Source organism: Hippoglossus stenolepis, chromosome 15 (genome assembly GCF_022539355.2).
Source record: "Hippoglossus stenolepis isolate QCI-W04-F060 chromosome 15, HSTE1.2, whole genome shotgun sequence".
In the NCBI taxonomy this organism is placed as follows: domain Eukaryota; kingdom Metazoa; phylum Chordata; class Actinopteri; order Pleuronectiformes; family Pleuronectidae; genus Hippoglossus; species Hippoglossus stenolepis.
The window spans coordinates 24,087,689-24,114,521 of NC_061497.1; the positions used below are offsets into that span (position 1 = coordinate 24,087,689).

General features: G+C 42.1%; 1 protein-coding gene across 1 annotated transcript; it reads right to left on the bottom strand.

The window, feature by feature from the left end:
- Positions 1-4,206: 4,206 nt before the first annotated feature.
- On the bottom strand, positions 4,207-25,778 carry zgc:77151 (uncharacterized protein LOC337153 homolog). Its single transcript, XM_035178389.2, has 12 exons — positions 25,453-25,778; positions 15,957-16,109; positions 15,193-15,300; positions 14,216-14,426; positions 13,875-14,105; positions 12,748-12,854; positions 12,453-12,600; positions 11,611-11,663; positions 11,309-11,406; positions 10,944-11,175; positions 10,590-10,781; positions 4,207-10,310 (listed from the first exon to the last, which is right to left on the bottom strand). Exons 1-12 carry the CDS (start codon positions 25,471-25,473, stop codon positions 9,099-9,101), a joined length of 2,766 nt encoding a protein of 921 aa, XP_035034280.1. The 5' UTR covers positions 25,474-25,778; the 3' UTR covers positions 4,207-9,098.
- Between the last annotated feature and the right edge of the window lie 1,055 nt (positions 25,779-26,833).

The following is a 26,833-nucleotide window of genomic DNA, read 5'->3' on the forward strand; positions in this document are numbered from 1 at the left end:
GCATCACTTCCTGGTTTGAAACATGCAGCTTTCTTTCTTATTTACATTTCTTTAGTGGACTGTTTGTTACATGCACGCTGCCACCTAGTGTATCAGAGAGTGTGAAACAGGATCTTGTTCATAATCAATGTCCTGAAAATTAAAGTAAGAAATTAATCTATTAAACAAATTCTGTGCTTCCTTCACCCAACCTCCATTTGGACCTGGTGCACCCAAAACATGTGTTTGAGGGCGGAGCCTGTTTAAATACAGAGGAACAGGAAGTAGACCAGTCCAAGTTGTGCTTCGTCACGGGGGTGGGGGTGTTTCTCTAGTTGAATAGGTTGTTTCCCTCTAAAGTTTTCAAATGGTTTGATTTAACTTCCTCTCGGACAAAACGTACGATTTTCCGTACGATTTTCTCTTGTTTACGTCGTCGTGTTGTTTCCTCTTTTCCATCTTCAGCTTTTTACGTCAACAAACCGAATCTTTTATTCAACCACAGTGTAAATAAATGTTTTATTTATATTTTCTTGACCAGTTTTCTCAGTTTTGGTTGAAATTTGAACCAGATTGAAAGAAGCTTTCGAGACTTTTGAATAATTCTGCTCTGGTTTCATCAAACCACGCTGGAAACTCTGGGTTTGTATTTGAACCAAAGTCGTGATCTGGAGACGTGTAATTATCTTTAATTATAGAGACGCCTGTTTCCATCTTGTGACAGAATCTGTTCAATCTTCTTTCTTTCTGTGAAACTCGAAGCAGAAACACACTCAGGTTCTTTGTGTTCGTGAAGATGAAGACGTGTGAGTGGATCTCAGCTTCATGTCGAGCAGCAGACGAGGGTCACTCCTCCGTCTCTTTACTGACGAGCATTGATATCAAGTTCATTCTCTCCAGATGTTACATTCTGCAGACGTTTCCTTCACTTGTAAAGAAGAGCTTGAATTCCTCACCGATCAAAAACTCTGAAGAATCAGTTTTTTAATCTAATTTCTGTAACAAGCAGATTCCCTCAAGTTGAACTTCAGCCTGATGATCGGTCTCCATCTACAAAATTTTCTCTGAGTAACAACAGCAGGACCTGATGGCACCAACCCCGGAGACCTGCAGACCTGGAGACCTGGAGACCTGGAGACCCGTAGACCAAGAGACCCGGAGACCTGCAGACCTGGAGACCCGGAGACCAAGAGACCCGGAGACCTGCAGACCTGGAGACCCGGAGACCCGGAGACCTGCAGACCTGGAGACCCGGAGACCCGGAGACCTGGAGACCTGGAGACCCGGAGACCAAGAGACCCAGGGACCCTCTTTAGGATCTCATACAACACACTCAGTGTCGTTATCAGCTCGTTTCAGGAGAAAAGCTGAGACGTGATCTATGTTTCCAGATGTTTGCTTCAGAAAATGATGCATCACGACAGTTTGGTCTCAAGTTTATTTTATTAAACACGTTTTTAAAGTAAACATCTGAGTTTTCCTCAACAACAACGATGAGAATGACCTTCTCAGCTGCTGTAGTTACGACACGTGTGTCAAAACACAGTGGGCAGTTGACCAATCAGAGCAGCTTTATCAGGAGGGGGTCTTAAAGAGACAGGAGCTAAAAGCAAGAGTTTGAGACAGAGGCTGAAAAGAGGAGCAGCAGCGATGGTCTGAGGAAAGTGATTCTGAACGTTAGAGCATGAAAACATTTTAAAATCAAAACACTGATGAAACCAACCTGATTAAAGCCTCATCATATCAAAGTCAAAGTCCTGAACTCGACTGTGACTCCGTCCTCCAGGTTTTTCCCTTCAAAGCTCTTTCATTGTAAAGTTTTTGTCAACAGAAAAGGAAAAGTTGACATTTCGGATTCCGCCTCTCCGGCCGGCTGGAGGTGGCCGGTTGCCGTGGTGACTCGGCCGAGTTGAACCCCACACGGGGCGGCCTCACAGTTTTTCTATTTTCCTCTCAGGCTCGTCTGGCAGCGAGCCCACATACCTCAGGAGAATAGGGGGCTTTAATTGGAACAAACAGACGAAGGTGAAACTCAAACTCACTTATTCAGATTTATTCGTCCTCGTCTTCACTTCATCTGTTTGTTAACTGGAACTCCTCGATGTTTAAAACACGTCGACAGCAGCTCTGTTATGAATAAACTAAAATCTTTCCAGAGAACGTTAATAATGAAGTTATAATATTTCACTTAGCAGAAAACAAACTGTAAATAAAGATGGACAACATGTCAGCTCCTCTGTGAAATGAAGCCAAAGCATCTCCATCGCCCCCTGGTGGCTGCAGGAAAGATGATACATTCCTCCATGTTAGCAGATGGGACATGCAGCAAAATAAAAAAATGTGTCAGTGGCTGAAATGTCTCCAGGACGTTTGGGCAGATTACTGACAATCGTCTTTTTACAGATATTCATGGTGCCCAGAGGATGAATCCTCATGATTCTAGTGATCCTCTGACTTTTCCTCTTGTGCCCCCTGCTGGTCAAAACGTGTACCATTATCTTTTAAAACAGCTAAAACAAAGCATTAACCAGACGGACGACATGACGGCCCCGAGAAGTGATGCCAAAGTGTCTCAATCACCCCCTGGTGGCAGTACAAGTTATTAACCCCCTCCTCTATGTTGGCAGATGGGACATGGACCAAATGACGTCAAACCAGCAAGATGGCAGCTTCAGTTTCAGGATCTGTCATGTCGTCCATCTTTATTTACAGTCCGTGGTTCCTACCGAAGACGTGAATGTAAAGATTCTCAAACACGTCATTTCTTCTATTTATTTGAAGACCGTTTAAATTCTCACGTGAAACAGGACGAAGTTGTTTCTATTTGTTTTTTCCTGCTTCTCGTCCTCAAAGACAATCTGTGAATCCTGAGGAGTAAAAAGGTTTTGATTGTTTCCTCTGATTGTTTCTGCTCCTTCTTTGTTCGGAGGAGCTCGGCGGCGGCAGGAGGACGATCGATGGATTTATTGATCAGTGCCGAGGGAGGAGGAGACAGATGGAAACACACAAAGGGAGAAACTCGGTTTTCCATCTGTGGTTTCTCTCCTTTTGTCTCATCACAGACCTGAAGAATAAATCAGCTGCAGCGTTTCATGTTAGTAAACCGTGTGTTTACTGAGTTAATGATCTGAAGGTGCTTTTATTTTGTAGGTCACTTCATAACATTTATATTTTATCGGATATTTTTTATATTCTATTTTATTGGTTTCTGTTTTTATTTTCTCACACACACACACACACACACACACACACCTTTTCTATTTCCGTGTAAATATTCACACCAAAGAGGAAATGAACACATTCCTCAGTCTGCTACAGGAACATTGTTTCCTACACTGAGTGTGTGTCTGTGTGTGTCTGTGAGAGTGTGTGTCTGTGAGAGTGTGTGTGTGTCTGTGTGTGTCTGTGTTTCACTTGAACAATGGATCCTGACTCAGTGTTTAACGTTGAGTGATTCAGATTTTTAGTCTCTGATTTGTGTTGAACTGAAAACACACGACACTTTAAATAATTCATCTACTTTTACTTTATTTGGGTTTTTATCCGATTTTTGTATTTTGATTTTTCAGGAGTTTGGTTGATTTCAGTCGACAGTGAAAACTTTCAAAATAAAAGCCAGAACCCAATGACTTGAAAAATAATCAGATTCCAAATCATCTGTAGAAACTAAATTAATAAACAGTGATTTAAAAAACACATTTAAACCAATGAGGGCTAAAAATTAAACCAGAGGTCAAAGGTCAGAGGGGAAATAAATGAAAAGTTCAAACATGAAGTTTCTCGTCAGTGCAGCAGCAGATTCGGATCAGACCTTTGCTGCCCTCTAGTGTTCAGTTTGAAGAACTGCAGGAGATGAGTGCTACTGATAAAATAAGAATTATATATTTTAGGAATAAATTGACTTTCTTCATATAACTAGACACAATATTGTGGATCATAAAATTACAATCTTATCATTTGTGACTAAAATTATACCTTTAATCTTCATTTCACAAGATAGTTATGAATTTAAGATAAAGATTAAAGTTTATATTTCTTCAAATGCTTTTATATTGATTCTAAACAACCAACTTTTTTGACAAAATATTTACTCAAGTCACAACTTTTAAATAATTTCCTTTTCAACTTTTCACATAAAACTAATTTCCCAGTAGTTTTCTATCAGTTATGTAGAAAAACAAATACAAACCAGTTTGAGCGAAGTGAGAAATATAAACACGAGTCTCGTTATTTATAACCAGATAACTTTTATTATAAATATACAGTGTTAAAATGGAATGGTACCTGACACTGCAGCCGTTCATCTCTTTTACAAACAGTGGAACTTGAGTTTGTGCTGCAGACGTGAACCAATCAAATCACACAGACGCACGAACAGAGCGTCGATCAACACGAAGTTAAACCTTGAGTCCAGGAAGAGTTCGTCTCTTTCGCTCCGACTGCGTCCAAACGTTGATCTGAGTTTTTTGTTTCATGGAGAAAAAAGACGAACACATGAGAGGCAATGATGCTGAGATCAAAGCAGATCACAGGAAGATGTGACGGAGACATTCATCGATTCTTAACATCCAACAGTTCGTAAAAGAGCCACGTGGAACATTTTAACATCTGAACGTCCCGGAGACGCGCTCTGCTAACGGAGACTACATTTCCCACAAACCACCTCTGCTGCCTTCAAAGAAGATTTATGTCTTAAGAGAGATTTGTCATTGAGCTTTAAATCTGCCTCAACTGGTTGATAAAATAAAAGTCTTTTAAATTCAACCCTGCGACATTTAGAGCTGAAATTATTAGTTATTGATCAGTAAAGTGACAGAAAATCTAAATTCTTTTATACAAAAATGTGAATAAATTCATTTTAAATCCTGAAAACAATCCTGAATTATTCAGATAACAAAGCTGAGATACACAGAAGATTTATCCACAGTATTTTCAATTTGTTAAATTTAACACACTGAGTTAAATTTACTAAATTCAGATGTAGGACTAAAGTGAATTTCTCTATATTTATGATTTTAACTGAAAATCTTTGGATGGCTGCTCAGAAGTTTAAAGAAAAAAACTTCCTAAGATTCAATGAAACTAATCGTTTGACTCCGACTGATCAACAGAATCACAAACATCAGAACTATTCTAATCGTTTGTACAGAAACTGAAGCTGTTATTTTTATATTTTCTGAAATAAAATGATCCAGATTCGCTTCTCAACACAAACAGAAGCTCGACATGTAAAATGTAACTTTCACCGTTCACAGCTGTTAAAATGTCGCATGTGGCCTCTTTCTTATTTGATCATTTCTCTTTTTGGATGTCAAACACTGACATCACACCAACGAACGCTGGCCACTCGCTCGCTAAGTTCTCAAGTCCTTTAGGTCCAGTTTGCTCCGTCCTGCTGAAATCTGCCGTCACGCTTTCAGTCCAACGCAGGTGCAACAGCAGGGGGCGCTGTTCAAGTCAAGGTGGCACGAAGGCGAACCAGCAAATGTAACTGTGACGTTTAAAGATCAGGCACTTGATTCAAAGTCTTCACACAGACGAGCGGCGCCGTTCAGGACTGAAGTCGTGTGCAAAACACTGGAGAGAACAAATGTGTCCAACATGCATAACAAATGTAAACGTTTAAATTTGAACAAAAACATTTTAAACTAAAGAAAACTTGAAAAACTAAAGCTTAAATAACCAGAAACAAGAAGAGACAGAAAAGTATCGTCTCTCGTCGCACTGGTTTAACATCTCTACTCTACACCCCCGCCCCCGTTAAATGACGCCGCTGCGCTTTCACCCGACAACGACCGAACGTCGTTAAAAGACATGAAATCGTTAAAATAAAGACACAACGTCGTAACATTAAAGACACAACGACATTAGCATAAAGACACAACGTCGCTAACATAAAGACACATGCATGAAAATAAAAATAAAATGGATTTATGGTTGAGGAGAATCAGGAGCTGAGGTTTGACTGAAGCTTCAGAGTGAACCAACGAAATGGTTCCTACATGTTTACAGCTGTTTGAAGGCTGGGGGCGTCACTAGCTCTTCAAATTCTCATTGGTCCGAACGGTGAAAAGAGAAAAGAGCTCAACAACAGAATCACACACTTCCTGTGAAGTTGAAGAAGGTTCAACACTTAACGTCGTGAAAACAAGACGACGCTTGTTCAAATCATTTAACTCTCGATACATTTAGCCGCCTCCTCCTCGTTAAGATGGCGTCGGTTCGGGTGCGAACATTCAGAAAAGCTCTAAACACGCTGGTTTGTAACGAAACGATTTCAGACGACGCAGGAAACAGGACGAAGAAAACAAAGACTTTGATCGAACGTTAACGTGTTTAAGGTTTTAAGAGTTTGTCACATTTTCTGTAGATAAAGATGGACGACATGACAGCTTCTCTAAAGAGGAGCCAAATGATCTGGATCGCCCCCTGGTGGCTGGCTGCAGTATAGGTCATAAACCTCCTCCATGTTAGCAGATGAGACATGGACCAAATTAAATAAATGTTTGTAAAGATGTTTGTCATTTCAGGTCGTTCTTATCTCTCTGATGTTTGTGTTTCTGATCAGTTTGGTTTGAATGATGATATAAGAACAGGCTGAGATGTCGTGATTGACAGCTGAGGCTGCACAGACGCGTCGTCCAACTTTATTTGCAGAGAAAAAACAAACGTAACCACGGAAAGTGACTTGTCTTAAATTAACGGAATCATTATTGTGACGTTAACGGACCTCGGAGACGTCAGTGTTTGTTTTCCTGGTTGTTTTGGTACTTTGGTGAATCGGTTCTGTTTTAATCTACGTCTCTAATCGTTCCCTCAGACGAACAAAACTAAAAACGGAAAATATTTTCATAACAAGTTGCGACGTCATTTTAATTAAATTCTTTAAAATCATTTGTTTGAACTCGAAACAAAAAATAAATCTGCTCAGACAAGTTTGAGTAGATTTATTGACTCGCTGTCGTGAAAACTGTTTGCAGCTTCGTCAACAAAACAAAAACATAAACAACAATATGGCGACAGCTACATAACTAAGAATAAACAGCACCAGTCGCTTTCGGTGTCGTGGTCGATTCCACTACTCTGGTCAAATAAAACATTGGCAAGAAGGAAATAAACAAAAAAAACGAACATGGCAGATATAAATATGTAAAAATACCAAATGAAGCGAACGGGTACAGTAGGTGTGCAAATCTGAACCGTCGTCTGCGGCGGGAAAACAGACGAGTCGAAGGGAAAGGCTGCGAGTAAAGAGATACCTTGACGTTCGAGTTCTTTCAGCGGGTCGACGCGTTTGTGTTGGCACGGAATGAGGAAGGTGGGTCAGCTGATAACGTGAGGAACGTGTCATTTAAAGTGGAGAGAAGCTGCAGGTTTGATTCTTCAGTTTCACCCGACATAGACAAACAATCTGTATCTGAATGTTGCATAAACTCACGTGAACATCAGATGGAATAATCGGATCTCAGCCGCATTAGCTTAGCTTAGCACAAAGAGTGGAAACAGGGGGAAACCGTTAGCCTGGTACAGTCTAAAAAAGTAGCATACGTGGCGTAGCAGCGTAGTTTCCCTTCACCCGAGACTATGACGGTGAAACTGATGACACAGAGGTCTGAATGGTGAAAAGATCGTAATAATACAAACGACGTGATCGAACGTTACGAATCCAGATCAAACGTTAGAGAACAATTCACACGTTTTCTACATTTTTTTCTATCGTCAACAAATTACATGTTCAAATCCGATTGTCCACCCCCTGGTGGCTGCCAGGAGGAAGTGGAGTCAGGATCCTCAGCAAACTGTCCTGTTACGAAACCAGATGTGGATCAATCCGCCACTGAAAACAGTCTCAGCCGCCATTTCTCTCCTTTGATTTACAAACGTTAAGATAAAACTTTGAATATTACATTTTACATCTTCAGGAGCAAACGCGTGATCGCGTCACGGAGCAGAGAATTTAAATGTTGACAACAACACCCCCTTCTCTTTTAACACCATGTCTGACTGTGTTTACAGCCCAGGCTCCGCCCCCTGACGCAGACGACGCTGGTGGAACCATCTTCCTCTTGAAGAACCTGAGGTAGTCTGAATGTTGGGCTACATGTTCATGTGCGATCTCCATAACAACCGGTAACGATGTGAGACGACGACTGTGCTGACGCCACGGTGGACGCAGTGGTCCACGCGATGCTGACAGGGCCGGGTATCGAACCTCGAGAAGTTCGAGTTCAGATACTGAGATCAGGAGATCAGGAAATGTTCTGATTGGAGAGTTTGAGATTAAATTGGAGGTTTTTACTGACGAGCGTCTGTGATTGGTTTGAAACAGGTAGATGTTTCTCAGACGATGTGCAGCCACGCTGACGAGTGAAGACATCAAGGTATCACTTTAAGTGGATGAGAGTGACGCCGGCGAGCGAATCGGTCGCTGGTCGTTTTAAGGCACGTGTGTGTAAGAAAGGTTTATATCGTTTGAAACAAGGAGCAGGACTATAAACGCTTCACTGAACGAGTTATAACGTGAAGACGACGAGCTCCTTGTCCAAACACTTTATCAGAAAATAACTATCTCTCTACATAAGTAGAGTACAATTTAAAAATGAAACTAGCGAACTACAGTACACTCTAGATGCTCATTATGACGTCTTGATGCATAGCATCACCCATATATGCAATATTGACTTTAATTTTAAGTATCATGGATCTTATTCAATATTTCACCCTAACATTGAACAGTGGAGTTAGTGTCATGGAGAGTCGTGTTATGGCAGTGTTTGTTAAAGAGTCGCTCTCTCTCCTCTCTCGCTCTTTTCTTTTCTCCGTGACGGAAACGAACAGAGGAGGAGAAGCTGATTTGTGATTGTCATGAATTTCCTCTGCAAAGTTCAATCAAAGAAACCACAGAGAAAAACCGGAGAGGAAAAGGGAAACAAAGAAGTTGAGTCCAGACGCTCTCGTAAAACGTCCTCGCTCTGCGCGCTCGGGCATCGACACGAGTCAACGTCGGCTTCCAACACCGAAACCGCGGCGGTGAGAACGACAGCCCAGATTCCAAGAACAAGTAAATCTCCGACCTGTGTGCGAGTTTCCTGTTTGATATTTCCACAGAGCAAGCGATGCTAGAAACAGTGTGTGTTAGCGTTTGAGGGCCCCGCCCTCATCAGCTCCGCGGGGCCCGAGCAGTGGGCGGGGCCTTTCTCCTCCTGCTCAGATGTCTGTTTGTTGTTTCTCTCCGTTTCGTGTCGCTCCAGGTCGACCACCGTCTCCTCCTCCTTCTTCACGTCTTTCTTTACCACCACTCCTCCCTCCAGTTTCTCCGTCTCAGTCCGCTGGGTTTCGCTGTTGGATCCCGGAGGAAGAAATTTCCCGAACATTGTCCCGTTCAGATCCTCCTCCAGTTTCACCTGGAAGGGAGGCAGCCCGAGCAGGAAGGCCCTGATCCTGCTCGGCGAGCTCAGGTCTGCAGGTTCCTCCTGGTTCTTTGTCTCCTCATCTGTGTCTCCTCCTCCTGCAGAGCTGGACCTCCCGCCCGTGGCGTCCTCAGCCTGCTCCGTGCAGCTGGCCCTCGGCCTCTTGGACAACGTTTGGTCCGTGTCTCCATTGCTTGCCGCTCGGAACGCCTCCGGTCCCTCCGTACTGGGTCTCTTGACCGGGAAACGCTTGCTGAGGTTGAGGGGCAGCGCCTGCTCGGGGGGAGGGGTGATGGGAGAGAGGGGGGGCTTGGCACTCAGGTCCTGGGACAGAGCCTCGGACAGTCGGCGGGTGAAGGTCTGCAGCTGTGACGAGTCCAGACGGCGAGTCCTCATCAGCTGACACACCTGAACGCTGCAGTCCAGGTTTAGAGGCAGGACCCGGAGAGGAGGCAGCTGGGGCCGGCTCCTGGCGTCCCGGCTGCCCCCCCTCTGGGCCCCGTCGTCCACGTTACACCCCGAGCAGCGGTTGTGGTGCTGGTGGCCAGGGTGCGGCTGAGGCTGGTCCCCGCTGGGATGGGGCGTGTCCGGGCTTCCACTTTTGGGCTGCAGGGTGAAGATGGTGGGATGGTGCTGGGCCGGGTCCTGAGGCGTCAGCGCCGGGCTCTCCGGGGTCCTCTGGAGGCTGATGCGGTTCCTGAAGATGTCCAGAGGACACACCCCCTTGATGGGGCTGAAGCCGCCCAGCGATCCTCCGACAAAGTGGCGAGGAAGAGTGGCGAGGAGGACAGTGGGAGCAGGAGCCGTGGACTCTCCTCTGTCCGAGTTCAGCTCCTTTGGTTTGGGCTGGATGTGGAGGAAGGGGGCCGACATGGGGGAGAGGTCGGGGGTGAGGGGCATGTTGATGGGGAGGATGGACGTCTGCAGCGGGAGAGAAGAAGAGAAACGTTACTGACGTGTTGGATTTAAACACAATCTGCTGAATCACACATTTCATTTGAATCTGATGATTGTTTAGGGTTTGCTGGATCCACAGGCTTCATCCTTCATTTGAAAACTTTAACATTTTAAAAGAGTTAAAGTCTCGGATTTAGATGCTGGAAACTCCGCCAGGCGTAACCATAGCAACAGTAATGAGTTTATACACTCGTGGGCTAGTGGCTGTGAAGTGGGGGTGCAGCACAGTGGGATGCTTCTCACCCGGTGTGTGCTGCTGAGGGTCGGTCCATCTCTGCCTTTGGCCTGAAGCAGCAGAGTCTCTGCTGTTGCTTTGGGTTTGGGTTGCTGCAGAGCCAGCAGCTTGGCCTGAGCCATCAGCGTGGCCTTGTTGCGTGTTCCCTTCGGTCGGCCGCGGCCTCTCTTCACCACCAAGGAGCCATTCGGGTTCAGGTTCTGCTCAGAGAGGAAGAGGAAGATGACTTTTATACCAAATATCACGTTCACGAATGTGTGATGGACAAACAGACTTCACCGGGTCGTCGCCGGTGGACAAATAAAGATCTAAACTTAAATTTAAGGATTTGAAGACAGACACACAGCTGCTATGTCACTTACAGTCTGAGCAAGAGGAGGAAGACGAGGAAGAGGAAGGCGAGGAAGAGGAACAGTTGGCGGAAGAGGAGAAGTGGAGGTTGTGATCTTCTCCTTTGCTTTGGGTCCTGGTTTTCTTCCTCTCTGAAGTGGTTTCCTTCCTCTGATCCCTCGGGGTTTGGGAGGAGTGGGGGATTCTGGGATTTTAAATTCAGATCCTCCTACTCTGAGATGCTCTTCATAAGGAAGCATCAACCTGAGAGAGAGAGAGTCACAGTGAGACCTGAAACACTGTGTGTGTGTGTGTGTGTGTGTGTGTGTGTGTGTGTGTGTGTGTGTGTGTGTGTGTGTGTGTGTGTGTGTGTGTGTGTGTGTGTGTGTGTGTGTACCTCTCGTAGTGTCTTCTGGTGCACGTGGCGGCGCTGGTGCTCCCAGGGCATCCTCCCAACTCATTATACACAATTTTCCAGAGTCTGTCCATCGTCACCTGTGAGAAACACAGTGGTTTCAAAAAGTTGAATTTCATTAGACTCAGTAATTATTAACGGATCACCTGACATTGTTTTGTTGGTTCCTCATTCTTGGATTGTGTGAATGTCATTTTGTGACAAAAAAAAAAAAATCGGATGTAATTTGATCTTGTTCCAAAAATGTCAAACAGTTCCTTTGAATAGGATTTGGAGGAACTCACCTTTTTGTAACCTCCGAGCCGTTTGACCACAGAGTACATGAGGAAGAGGTCGACTGAGGACAGGAACAGAGGACATGCAAATATCAAAACAGGGAGAAGATCAAATCACAAGTCAGTTGACAGATAAACAGAGTTTGACAAAACGATCGTCTGACAAAACTAAATTCTCTCCAGCTTTAAAAACAGACAAAACTAAACCTCCTGATATTTTACTATATTTTATTAGATACAAATAGTGTGTTTATGATCCTCAGGGACAAAAGCTATTTAGTTCATTTGTCTCATGTAAAAACGATTTAAAAAGTACAAGCTGTGAGATTATTATTATTAAAATAGACAATTTATAACCAAAAGCAAAGAGAATCTAAATGTAATGTTGTCAACATGTTTTCTCTCAGCAGCTGTTGAATATTGAATTTGGTACAAAATCACATCATTAAAACACATTATGTCCTTTTTAAATAGATTTTTCATCTAATTATAAAAAATGTGTTTCAGGTTTTAAATCTGTAAGGAGTTTCTGTAAAAGAAAAACATTTTTAATCTCACTGATGCAAATCTGATTTAATTAAGGTTAAAGAAAACAGGGTAGAATTCATCAGAGTCTGAAGGACGGAATCAAACCAGCAACCTTCTTAAATGTCCAAACAAAGAAAGAAAGAGATTTTCCTTTTGTATAAAATTGACATTTTTCAGATCAATAACCTTTAGTAAAAATGAGAAAAATGAATTTCTCCTCTTTGCTCTAATTAACCTTAAGATTTTGATATGAACCCAAGAAGACTTGACGCTGATGAAAGTGTCTGAACGCTCTCTGAAGGCAGAGGCTTTGAGAGACTCACTCTTCTTGAAGCCGAGGTTGGGGACTTTGTGGACGGGCGAGCCGTGACGCTCCATGAAGGCGAAGAGCTGATCCAGGAAGAGCTGCTCCTCGGGGTGAGGGAGCCAGTCGCCCTCACAGCCGACCTCCACGCTGCCCATCACGTTCTCCTGAGACAGAGACCAGAGACATGAGACCTCGTTAATATGATTTAATCCTCCACTTCTAACAGAGGCAGCAGATCCAGAGTCTGATTATAAACTGTAAGAACACACCAGTACAATAAACAGCTTCATATCATTTGAAATGGGACCAACCTTCATCCTCTCAAGCCACGACTCTGAGTGGCTGGAGTTCGGGGAGACGCTGCCGTCGCGACCTCTCCTCTTACGAGGTCGACCTCGAAGACTGAGAGACGGACATCCTGCAGAAAACAAACCGCAGGCAGAACAAATCCAAAGAATTACATTTTGCTGGGTGACATTAAAAAGTGTCTTTGTCCATCTCCTTCTTTACAGATTCACACCAAACTAGATATGTTTCCATCCAGCGCCACCTACTGTTCATCTTCATGAACAACTCCTGAAAGTCAGAACAGTAGAAGATGGAAACACTGAACATTGAGTTTCATCGACCTGGTTTTTCAATCACCACAAACAGACGAGAAGCTTCAGCAGGTGATTATGAACCTGACAAATTAAACCTGATTTAATCCTGAGTGATCCAATAAAAGGTCTTGTTTCTTAAGTTTGGAAAATATTGAACAAAAAATAAAAATGCTCTGTATTTATATAAATTGTATTTATATTTATAACAAATTAAATATAATAAGATTAGATCAGCCAACTTTTCTAATCCCTAAACTACACACAACATACAAGGCAACACAAACAAAAGTACGACTTAAATCTGAGAAATAAGCGACAATGACATAAAGTGTTGAACCCGAGTGAAACAGCTGAACTGTGTTTGAGTTTCCTGCTGCGAGATTAATAACCAGCCCTGGTTAAAAAAAGAATAAACTCGTTAATCCAGTTCCTGTCGTGCTGCGACTGTCCCACAACGACTGCAAAACTGTTTTACATTCACACTGAAATAAAAGAACTTCATGGTCGTTCATTTCATATCAAAACAAAACTCCAGATATTTGTAAGAAGCTGCTGCTTCAACCTGCTGATTTCATTTTAAAACAGGTGTAGCTTTTTATAAAGGTCAATAACTAAATTCTTAAAAGATTAGTCTGTTAAAGCAGAAACCAGTTGTGAACACAGCATCGATCTTTCATCACTTTGTAAAGCTCACAGCTAGTGAGACACTTAGCAGCTGAAGAGCCTGAGACGTCCCTCTGGAGGTGGAGGAGACCAAACCCAGATAAAAGAGAGGAAACACTGGACACAGTAATCTGCCCCAGTGTGCGAGTGCACGTGGTTTCCGAGACACTCACTGAACTGCCAGGAGAAGCTGGCGCTGCCCTCCAGGGTCGGGTGGCTGAACGTGTCCCTGCAGAACATCAGCCGGACGCCGGGCAGCGCCCTGACACTGCCCAGGGCCAACAGGTGGGGGTCCTGCAGCCCCGGCCCCCTCGCTCCATCCTGGATACGCCTCTGCAGCGAGCGGAAGCGGCAGTACTGCGGGTAGCTGAGCACTTTGATGCTCTGACGGTCCAACAGGACGTCTGAGAAAGTGAATCAAATCAGTAACTTGATAATAAATCCATATTTCTGTAGTTTTAATCTCTGGTTCTCGTTCACTTTTCAGTTGATGAGTCCCCTCAGTGTTTCTTACTCTCAGGTTTTCCTTTGAGCGGCTCGATGCTCTTGACCAGTAAAGTGTTGCCGTTGCCGTCGCTGCTCTGTGGAGGTTTGTGGAGGCCGTTGGTCCCACAGGGCGGCGGCGGCTTTGAACTGCTAATCCAACCGGCCGGCTCCGCACACGACCATTTCACCAGGTCCTCCACCCGCAGCACCATCTTCCTGGACACGGCCAACACCTCATCCTGAACAACAGGTAGAATCATGTCTCAGAATAATTCATGGATGATGATGAAAAACATCAGACATTAGAAGGACTTGGTGGAGTGTGTGAGTGTTGGTGCAGCTTCACTGAATCTAAGGGAGTGTTGCTGGAGGTATGAGCTCCACTGATGTTCCAGATTACATCTGAAGTCCCTGTTTACCCAGTTTACAGCTCAAGCCTCGGAGGTCTCCTCCCATTCCAGTTTGTCTGCCCTGATCCTGTTTGGTCCTTGATGCACAGTGAAGCCTGACACCCCCTTATGAATCCTCCACCTCCCCTGGGCCGGATACTTAAACCATGATATACACGTTATATTAAAAATGACTGCTGATGAGAGTTTGTTATAACTGTGTTAAGAAATGTAACAGTATTTCTAAAGATAAATCCAGACCATGGTTTCACAAACTCCTGCAGTGATTCATGAATAGAAAAAGAATTTCTCCTCCAGGAAAATGTTAAGCTGGAAATAGAGACTTCAACTGTGGAATATAAAGTTCAAAATGTGGAAAACGTTTCTTCAGACTAGTCGTGGGATTTCCATGTGGATAACACATTAGTGTGATTCTCATGTGGAGGCATAGCTGCAGCTCAGGAACTGACCCTGTTCATCTTAACTCACTGATTATATTTGATTGATCGTCTATAAAGATGATTGATTAATATCAGTTCGACTGAGGAGAGAGAGAGAAACCTAAATGTGCTGTCAGACTGTTTGTAGACATGAGGAGGCAGAGTCCTCGACCCACCTCTCCGTGCTCCCTGGTCCGGCCCTTCGGCGTGTCCTCAGGCAGGAAGTAGAGTCTGGTGCTGGCCAGCGGGTGGCTCCGGGTCTGGTCTTCCCACAGTAGGGTCACCTGCACGAGGAAACACATGCACATGATGTGGTGACTGTGGTTAAAATACAGACGTATCAGCAGAAGGCTCAATGTGAACTGTAAATAAAAGTTTTATTAACAAATATGTCAGTAAGTAAGTGAAAATTGAAAGAAACTGTCAAATATGTGACAAATAAGTAAAATATTTCCTTCTGAAATGTGGAGAGCCCGAGCGATATGGATTTGTTGATACTAATATCAGTGAGTAAACATTTCTGATACAAAAAGATATTATATGTGTGTGTATATATATTTTCTGTCAATGATTCCTCTGTCATATAAACTTTGTTATAAATGAAATTAATAAATAAAAATACATAAATACAACCACATGAATATAAAAATAACATCACTTTTATTTACGTAATATATAAACATGAATGCACATATTCTCTGCATGTGGTATTCTGTCAAATAAGTTTTTCTATCAGCAAATGTAAACGCAGATACTATAGGTTTGTGAAAGTCGACAGATTTCAACAGGACAACTGATAAATAAACCGTGATCTAGGAAATGTAGAGGAGAGGAAGTGCAAAGCACCGAGTTATGTTCAAACTGGATTTGTTAGAGTTGATGTTAAAAAGCAGCTTTAATGATTCAGAGATATTTGAAAACACGCGTGCAGGTGTCTCACCTCAGCGATGCACACGGGATCCTGAGGGCCACAGCGGATCAGGTAGAACTCCCCGAGCCTCCACACCAGGACGGGCCCGTCGGGCTGAGCCCTGCTGCTCACCGACTTGTAGAAGGCGTAGCTGCCTCGCTGGCAGGAGGGAGCACCCAACCACTGAGGGAGAAACAACGCAGCAGGTGAGGAACAGGAAACGATCCTCAACAATCACAGCATGTTCACTGTCAAGAGTTTGACTTTAAACAACTGAACACACCAGGATTTCACTCACTTCCATGACAGGAATAAAATGTGTGGTCGAGTTAAATCTCAGCAGAGGAAAAGAAGCTCGGCTGACGTGACTGACGTCCAGAGGAAAAGACGGAAAAAGGCTGAAAACGTCAGAGCAGCTGACTCAGACGTTAGTTCTCACACACAGAACCTCCAGAACATGTCAGGAACATGTCAGGAACATGTCAGGAACATGTCCAGACTTCAGTGCTGGTCTGAAACCAGCTACAGTCCATCATCGGAAACATGGAACCAGCTTCACTTTAGCAGAGCAGCTAAGATTCTGCTGGTTCTTCCAACACATTCAGAATCGTGCATCACATTTCACGTAGTTGCTGGAAGCTCGTTCAGTGAGTTCATAAACTATGTTTTAAAACCAGGATTATATTATTTTGCTATTTTCACAATTACATAAACTGCGTTTTGTTTTGAAAATAGACAAACGTCATCACTTTTTATCTGGTGTCGTAAGCAGACGCTCGTTTTGATTGTAATATTTACATTTTAAAGGCTCATTATTATGATTATTATATTAATATTCATCCATCTGTCCATCTTTTCTCTAAAATTCAGTCTGACACTTTTCGACGCAGATGTTTCTGCATTGACCACTTCACATTTTAATAATCTTAAATACCAGATTAAAATACGCACATATTTCCACATATGAACAAAGTGAAAATTCCTCAGCGATGAAACTATCAAATTTTTATCTAAAAGCCTCGATGTTCTCGCCGCGTCCTCCCGACTTTTTCCTTGGGTGTGTTCAAACCATAAATTGTGCAGAATTCCACCTCTGGCATCCACTTCTCTGACGATGAAGTTGCACCATCTTGCAGCGAGGCAGGATTTTCTCATGTGTAATCAGTGCTCGGAGCGAGATACTGTAATAACTGAACAAGTCCGAGAGGAGGGGTTAAAAATTAACTGCTCACACGGCGGAGTGGAGCCGACACCGACTCAGAATGTGACTGAATATGTTTCTGCTCTGACAAAGTGACGACCTGTGACCAAAAACAGCCTGAAACTTCAGACGTGCATGAACTTGTCTGATATGAATCATCTGTGTCGCTCATCTTTTCACTGTGTAAATATGTGAAGAAAAAAAAAAAAAGCTGATTAAACAGAAACAAAGCAGCTTCCTGTTTTCATTCCACCACAACACAGCGCTCACACAGAGTTAAAACGCCTCCATGAATAAATAAATACCACCAGTAGATTGTTGGGTAAATTAATAAATATTATTTGGCTCGTGTCGAGGTCACACGTTTCCCACAGAACAAATCATAAACCAATCCGCTGCACTCAGGAAGTTTCCTCTCTGAGAGTCTGAAGCTTCATGTTTGTTCCATAGTTTCATCTGATCGGTTAGTTTTAGTTCCACATTATAATTTAGGGACTAAAGAATTCTGTCTGACATACGTACGTCCTGTCGTCATCACCTACGTGGGCGGAGTCTACCTATACTTGACTCTGATTGGTTTGTAGACGGCGTCTGACGAGGGCGGGTTGTCAGTTGGGGGGGGGTAGTAGTCTTTCTGTTTGAATGAAGGAAATAAATGAAGCGCTTCATTTGGTTGCCATGGTAACATCATTATGGTACATTACATTACATTTCATTGAGCTGAAGCTTTTATCCAAAGCGACTCACAATAAGAGCATCAACCACGAGGCAACAAACCAGAACAACAAGAATCAGTACATCAGCTTCAAAGACGCCAAACTACAAAGTGCAACATGTTAGTGCAACTAAACTTATTTATTTTATTTTTTGACAGTGGTTATTAAACATCATCTTCTTAACCGAGGTTTAGTCTGAAGAGATGTGTCTTTAGTCTGGAGGAAGATGTGGAGACTTTCTGTCCTGATGTCCATGTGGAGCTGGTTCCACCGTCCACAGCCAGGACAGGAAACAGTCCTGATGTTGTTGAGTGACAGCTGTCCCTCACAGTGAGGGAGCAGCTGATTGGCTGATGCAGAGCGGAGTGAACGAGCTGGGCTGTAAGGTTTGACCATGTCCTGGATGTAGACTGGACCCGATCCGGTCACATCCGGTACGCAAGTACTAGTGTTTCGAAACGGATGCGGGCAGCTACTGGTAACCAGTGAAGGGAGCGGAGGAGTGTGAGTGAACTCAGGTTAAAGACCAGTGGAGCTGCTGCTTCCTGGATGAGCTGCAGAGGTCAGAGGGCAGCAGCAGGTAGACCTGCCAGGAAGGGGGGGGCAGTAGTCTATAGGCATGAGATGACCAGAGCCTGGACCAGAGCCTGGACCAGAGCCTGGACCAGAACCTGGACCAGAACCAGAGCCTGCGCCGCCTTCTGAGTGAGAAGGGGGCGTGTTCTCCTGATGTTGTACAGCATGAATCTACAGGAACGTGTTGTTACAGTAATGTTGGCAGTAAGGGAGAGTTGACTGTCGGGTGACACACCCAGGTTCCTAGTGGTCTGGGGGTTAACACGGAGCTGTCAAAGGTAATAGTCAGGTCGTGGGTGGGAGAGTTTTTCCCTGGAAGGAAAAGTCTTTCAGTCTTATCAAGGTTAATTTTCAGGTGGTGTGCAGACATCCACTGAGAGATGTCAGACAGGCAGAGATTCGTGCTGCTGCCTGTGTTTCAGATTTGGGGAAAGAGAGGATTAGTTGAGTGTCATCAGCGTAGCTGTGGTAGGAAAAGTCATGTGAGTGAATGAGAGAGAGAGAGAAGAGGAGGGGACCCAGGACGGAACCTTGAGGGACCCCAGTAGTGAGAGGACAAGGTTCAGACACAGATCCTCTCCAAGTTACCGGGTAGGTACGATGAGGTATTACTACCAGCATCATCATTCATTTATCTACTTAGATGCTTTAGTTTGGTCCATATCCCATCTACTAACATGGGGGAGGGGGTTTATGACCTATATTGCGATCAACAACCAGGGGGCGATGGAGATTATTTGGCTTCACTTTCGGGAGCCGTCATGTCGTCCATCTTTCTTTACAGTCAGTTTTATTTAAAAATTGTTTCAGAAACTTTCTGAAAACAAGTTTGTGCCGAACAAACAAGCAGGAGAAACTTGTTATTTATTTGGGGACTATTTTCTGCTGCGGATTAATCCCTGTCATGTTTAAGTCGTTTTTGGAAACTCGATGGCTCTTTGCTTCTTTTTATCGGGATCCGTTGGCAAGAAAAGAAAATTCAGGTGTGTCACTGAATCCCAGCGTCACAATCGGCGACAACATCAAGGAAAGTTTGATGTGCGACATCAGACACCCGATGATCCAGTTTTATGAACGTGTCACTGTTTCGTGATACTGAATCCATCACGCAGCCTCCGCTCCTCTGTGATCCTCTGTTTGCTGCTGGAGGCGAGAAAAGACCGAATTACAGCCGCTCCACATGAAACATGATCCGCCACCGCACAGCTGCAAGGAGGCGAGCTGCAAGTGACCCGAAGAAAACACAGAAAGAAAGAGAAATAAAAGATTTAAGAACCAGACCTTTGTTTACTTCATCCATAATAAAACGGTTGATCAATAGTTTGAGCTCGAGGTGGAAACACCAGGCAGATTTCAGAAGCTGGATCCAGAACAGTTTGGGATTTATACCTAAATTAAAATCAATTATAGAATAGTTGCTGATTTATTCCCTGTTTGTTGATGAATCTACTGATCCTGTCAAGTCTTAATGTTTGTGGGTATATGAGCAGGGACAAGCAGCCGAGTAAATCACAAACACGTCACAGGAGATGAAACTAGTTCCTGATTTATTTCTTTGACATTGAACTCATCTCGGCGGCTCGTGTATATTGACAGTGAAGCGTGGGTAGTTTGAGGTGCAGGACACTGTGGGTTTGTTCATATTAAGTGAATTAAAATAAACCAGGCAGATTCACGGAGCTTATTATACATAAGAAGTAAAAGGCCTGGTGTATGAGCTCAGGGTGTGGTCGGCTCTGCAGCTGTGATCCATTTACTCATGATAGACGGGACGTGGAGATTCACAGAATAAAAATATATAAATATTCTGCGTTTCCTCCTCTTTTCTGCAGCAGAAACCCTCCAGAGCAGCGTCGGGAGACGACGTGGTCGAGGTGTTCGCCGTGCAGCTGCTGTGACGTCTCCTGCCGTTTGGACGCAGAAAATTCTCAAATTCTCACTCCTGTGTCGATCATCCACAACCCCCACCCCACCCAGCACATCCTCCCCCACCCAAAACCCATAACCCAGCACACACACCCTTCTCCCCCTCCCCCACGCGCTGCAGCTCTGCAGACGAGCTGCAGCAGGCCGAGGATCAATTTTTTAAAAAGCAGAAAACAGACATCATGCGTGCACTAGTCAAACAAGTGGGATTTTGCTAAAATCCACACAAACACTGCAGGGACACGTCGTTGAATGACGTTACTGTGGAGCATCACACACACACACACACTTCATCGTCCCGTGAGAAAAACTGTGCGACACAAAAACTAAAAACAACAAGCTTCATATCCCGAGTCCCGGGAGGAACACGGACACATCAGTTATGCGAACTATCACAGAGACGGAATGAAATATGTAATAAAAGTGGACAAGGTCACAGCTGCGCGTTAAACGTACTCTACTGTACGTCCTGCTACAGGAACTGAATAAAACACATTCATCACCACAGCCCTCGTCCTGCAGGATTATAAGAGCATCACAAACTCCACACTGATACAGAGTCATGAACCTCTGCTGCAGAAACAATATTAACACAATATATTACATAAACAATCATTAAAATTCACTGTAGAGTCTCAGGGGAACATTTAAACTATACATACCAAGATATATTTGTCATATTTTCATTATAACCCCACAAATTTAACACTGAGTCACATTAATGGCTTCAGATAATTTGTATGTAAAATATTATCTCACAATCGTCCCCTGGAGGCGGAATAAGCTGCTACAGGAATATTTAGTAAATTTGAGCCACTACATGATCTTCTGCTTATAGGGAATATTACACTCAATAACTTAGAATGAAGACTATTACACAGTAAAAATAACATATGTTATATTAAACCATTTAATAGTTATTTCTATGAACAAAAGTTAGAATTATTGCTTCCTGACATTACAGATTTATTCAGTTATTATGATAAAGTTTAGGTCAGAATTGACAACTATAAATAAATATGACACTTTTAAGAATGAATAATACGAGGATTTTAACAGTTTTATACGTCAATGAATGAATGAATATAATGTTCAGTGAAATCCCTGCAGGTACTTTGTAGATCTATTTTAGGAATATTATTTTATACATATCATTTATTTGATTACAAAGTAAAGGAAATTACAGATTTATCTCCAGAGTATTAAACCAGATATGACACCAGGAAAAATATAAGTTATTGGTATAGTGAGGTTAAGTTTTAGCCTTTAAAATATCAGTAGTCCAGGCTTATTATTAAGGTCAAACAAGGAGACGGCATAAAATAAATTCAGATAGTAGATAGTATAAGTATTTTTAGGCTGTATTATAAAGGGAAAAGTTTATCATGAAGTCTGAGTGGATTACTACAATCAGATTCATTATTCATTGCCAGGTAAATTCTTCATATGTTAATGTTCTGAAATGTTTTAGTAGATAACAAGAGAATCATAAACACAGGAAGTAGAAATGTAGAATGAAAGAAAGAAAATAAACTGAAAGCCGAGGAGCTCAACTAGAAAAACGATAAATAAGATTGAAAACAACTTATTGTTGTGCAGAATAAAGTTCACACACACAAACCCTGCAGGAATGTTACAGCAGCATTAGAGATGTTTTTAAGGATTATGTTGTTCTATATAAGACGTAACAGACTTTATCAGGACAATGCTATTAACAAAATCTTACACATTGAGTTATAGTTTATAAATATTATGGGAGAATTGAACAGTTACGTGTGGGATGAGAAAAAGCATAAAAATAAAATAGGATGAAACTATTTTTGAGCTCCACAGACAGTCCCTATTAATATATTATGGAAACATTATAGATAAAATTAAGGATATTAATATGGGATAATACTCAAATAAAAGTACTTATTAATTAGTGTCAATACCTATTGGAATATTATGTGTTTATTTAAGGATTATTATACTATTATTGAAATAATTTCATAAAGTAAGATTGAGAACTGAATTGGTATTTCAAGAAGACTGATCCTATTTTCAGGAACATACACATGTATGATCAAAATTTTAATATAAAATATTACAGTAGTAATATGATGAAGACAAAGTCTGTATCGATGACTGCAAACAGCTGTTTGAATGTTATAGCATTATTAGATATTTTATCATTTAAAACAATATAAATGTACATTTACAAGGCAAGACTAGTATTGGATTTTGTAGTGCAAGTTTTAATCATAAGCTGAATAATATACAAATATTAAACAGGTTTCTTTTGGAATTTGACCGGAACAAAGAAGCAGAGAAGATAAAGTTAAATCACCTGTGAACTCAATGTCGCCCCCTACAGGAATATGTACATTTATGTAATGTTGTGGTTTAATTTCAGCAAGAAGACGCCATAAAGTCTCTGAATCTCATCCTCTATGTATTTGCGTTTTCAGTTACAGTTATTTATAACTAAGTTTGTGTTCAAACAGTAAAATATCAATTCTCAAATACATTTCTTTGTCATAAAGGTTTGATAACAACATCTTAGGAAATATTGACAATGTTTAAATACACATTTGTTGACTAAAATATCAGCATTTGAAATTGTTACTCCCAAAGTCCATTAGTGCTCTGTTATCTACTGTCCACTGATTAATCCATTTATTGATTGAGCTCTAGTTATTTATAGACACTGAGAAAGAATAACAACAACTATCTCACAACGTAAACTGAGAGTTGACAGAGATATTTCATTTTAAAACGATCTATAAAAGTAATAAAGTATTTCCAAAACATGTGTCCATAGAGATATCAATTAGTGCTCTTAATACAAGACATTAAAGAGGAGAGAGCATGAGAACACGAGGGTGAACTACAGCAGAGTGAATGAAGTCCGCCCCTCCGACACATCCTCACAACGAGACTGAGATGCACTGTGGTGAGAACACGACGAGTGGCACCTGGAGCCAGTGCCGTGTAATAAACAGTATTATCTGCTGTAGCCGAGTTGTATGAACGAGACGGAGGCTGTTCTTCCTGGTGCTGGGGGAGGGCTGTGCTCCAGCCTAGTGGTGGAAATGAGGCAGGGCTGAGCAGGCAGGAAAATAAAAGCCACATAATATAATCTGAGCAGTGAGACGGCGACGCAGCAGCAGCAGGCCTCTGTTTAAAATGTGAACACACACACACACACACAGACTCACACACACACGTATACACAAGAATTTAAAATGGAAACCCTTAATCTGCAGCCTGCCTACGTCAGTTCTCGTGATATTTCTGGGAATAAGAGTTTTTTTTAAACACAGGAAGGAAGAGAGACAAAAACTATTGATAATAAAAATGTCTCCTACACAACAACTAAATAAATAAAATCGTAACACGGCCTCTCAGTATTATTGACCTTGGGTATATCCTGTTATTCAAAACGCTCACAAGTTCACCACTGGGGGGTGGGGGGTAGAAAAACAACATAATGCTGCAGTAAATTAATATTTAAAACAGAATTTTATCATATTAAAATATACAAAGACAACTGGAATATTAAATACAACACATAAAGTCACACCCACCAAATATGGAGGATTTTTGTCAAAATAAAGCTTTTATATCGACTAAAAAAACAAAACGCTGAATATGAAGGATTTCTTTCGAGATAAAAGCTTTTATTTTGACAGAAAAATATGATTCATGTCAAAATGAAAGCATTTATATCAACTACAAACACATTCCCACATTATAGAAGATTTCACTTCTGATATATATATTTATATCACAATAAAAGCTTTGTATTTGCTAGAAAATTTTGATTTGTGTCAAAATAAAAGCTTTTATCTGAACTAGAGAACACACCCTAAATATGGATTATTTATTCAAAAAATAAACCTATTTCAACAAAAAACACCAAATATGGAGGATTTCTGTTGTGATAAAAGCCTTTATTGTGACAAAATCCTCCATATTTGGCGTGTATGTGTTAATTAGTCGAAATAAAAGCTTTTACTTTGACATAAAATGAGGATTTATGCCTAAATAAAAGCTTTTATTTCGAATAAAAACACAAACACACTAAATACTTAAGATTTATGTCAAAATAAAAGACTTGGATCGCTTTTATATCGACTGAAAATAAAATTGTGTGTCTCTGTGTGAGTCTGTCTCTGTGTGAGTCTCTGTGTGAGTGTGTGTGTCTGTGTGTGTCTCTGGATGTTTCCTGGGTTTTGAAGCAGGATTTAATATCCTCCATATTTCAAGTACAGACAAACTCCACATTTACCCTCCACACACACACACACACAGACACACAAACACACACAATATCAACATTCCTGTTTGAAGTGAGGTAATTACTGCGGAGACAAAATGTCGGGTCTGTAATGTGAGCGAGGATTTGATAATAATATCAATATGTTTCCTCAGAAAGCAGAAGAAGCTGCTGCTGCTCGACGACTCCGACGAATCTCCTGCTCGGGCTCGTTCTTCTCACTCGGAATCAAACACGTCCAATCTGGCGATGCGACATTTTTTTTTTTTTTTTGGAGGCAGCTGAAAAGTTTCGTGATATTTTCACGGACACACACACACACACACGGACACACACACACACACACACACACACACAGGCCTTTACGTTTTAATTTTATTCAGCTCTAATGGAGGATTCCGGGGCGGGTGGGGGTTGGTAGCCGGAGGTGAAGGAGACTATTCGACACGACACTCGCACAAAGAAATGATTCATTAACACACCGACAATATCAGAAATATTAAACCGGGATTTAACGAGCCAGGCTCCGGTAACGCAGGAGGCGACAGCTCGGTGTCACCGCCGCCTGCTGCCCCCGCGGCTCCCGCAGAAGGCGCCTCTCCCCCGCGGGGCCGGTCCCCCCGCACGGCCGCGGAGGGGAAAGTTGAATAAAGTTGTAATTGCGGTCAGAGTCAAACTCTCCGGTGGAAAACAATCAATGCGACGCGTGAAATGAGCGAACCGGAGCCGCTCGGCCCCGGTTCGCGGCGACACACGGTGGAGGTGTCCCCCCCGACCGCAGCTCGCCGAGCCCGGCGGGAGAGGCGACCCAAAGCGGCGTGGATGTAGAAAGGAGCCGGACTTTACCTGGATTACATTGTGCTCCATTGCCGTCCTGCATTCCCTCCGTCAGGCCCCTCTCCGGTTACACCGCCGGGACTCGCCGACACACAAACAAACGCACCACAGAGGCAGAGGGGGGCGGTGTTTAAAAAATAAAAAAATAAAACCCAGTCCTCCTCCTGCTGCTGCTGGTTCTATTCTTTCCTCCTCTTCCTCTTCCTCTTCTTCCTCCCCCTCCTCCTCTTCCTCCTCCTCTTCCTCTGTGAATTTAGCTAAAGATCAAAGTTTGAAACTTCACGTTAAACTCTGAGAATCAGCAGCGCGAGCATCTGTAGCTACTGTGACGTACTTCCGCCTGACGGAGCCTCGGGGCGGGACTTAGCTGCCAGCAGAAGAAGAAGAAGAAGTTTTTATTGTTGTAAAATATACTAATATTCATTCATACACAGTACGTGTACAAGTACAAACCGGATATAGGTCAAAAATACTGAACAAGTACTTTAAAACAGGTTAGGGGACTAATATACTCTGATTTAGGTAAAAAAGTTATAAATTACTTTGATACAAGTAGAAATTACTAATGTAATCTGATACTGACCAACAAGTACTAATACTACAGTACAGCACAACTACTCTGATACAGGTTAAGGTCCTTAGGTAATCTAATATAGCTCAAAAAGTACTATATTACTTTGATGCAAGTAAGAAGTACAAATGTAATCAAATACTGACCAAAAAGTATTAAAACCACAGTGAGTAGTAAGTACTCTGATACAGGTTAAGGCTTTTTATATACAGTGTATGGGTTAAGGTCATAAAGTACTCTGATATAGGTCAAAAACTACTTCAGTACTTTGATACAAGTAAAAGTTACTGATGTAATCTGATACTGACCAAAAAGTACTTATACCATAGTGAGTAGTAAGTACTCTGATACATGTAAAGATTTACAAATGTAATCTGAAACAGGCCTAAAGGTATTAATGTTTTAAAAAAGCATTAAAGTACTATGATACAGGTCAAAAGAAACAAATCTCACAATGCAGTACAAGTATTCGGATACAGGTAAAAAAGTTTTCATAACACCAGCGAGTATAAGCACTCTGAAATGTATAAAAAGTACAAAAGTACTGTGATACAGGTCAAAAAGTACTAATGTAATCTGATACAGGTCAAAAGTACTTCAGTTATCTACTTAGTGAATTCAGATTATTTACTCAAGTAAAAATAGCAGTATTGCAGTATATAAGTAACAGATTACTTATATACTGCAATACTACAATACTTTTACTTAATCTGTTAAGTAAAAGTCAAGTATTTCAATTTTATTTAATTAACACTTTTAAAATATACTATACTTTTATTTTTGTACCTTTAGGTTTATTGTATTTTCCTCTGCCCTCGT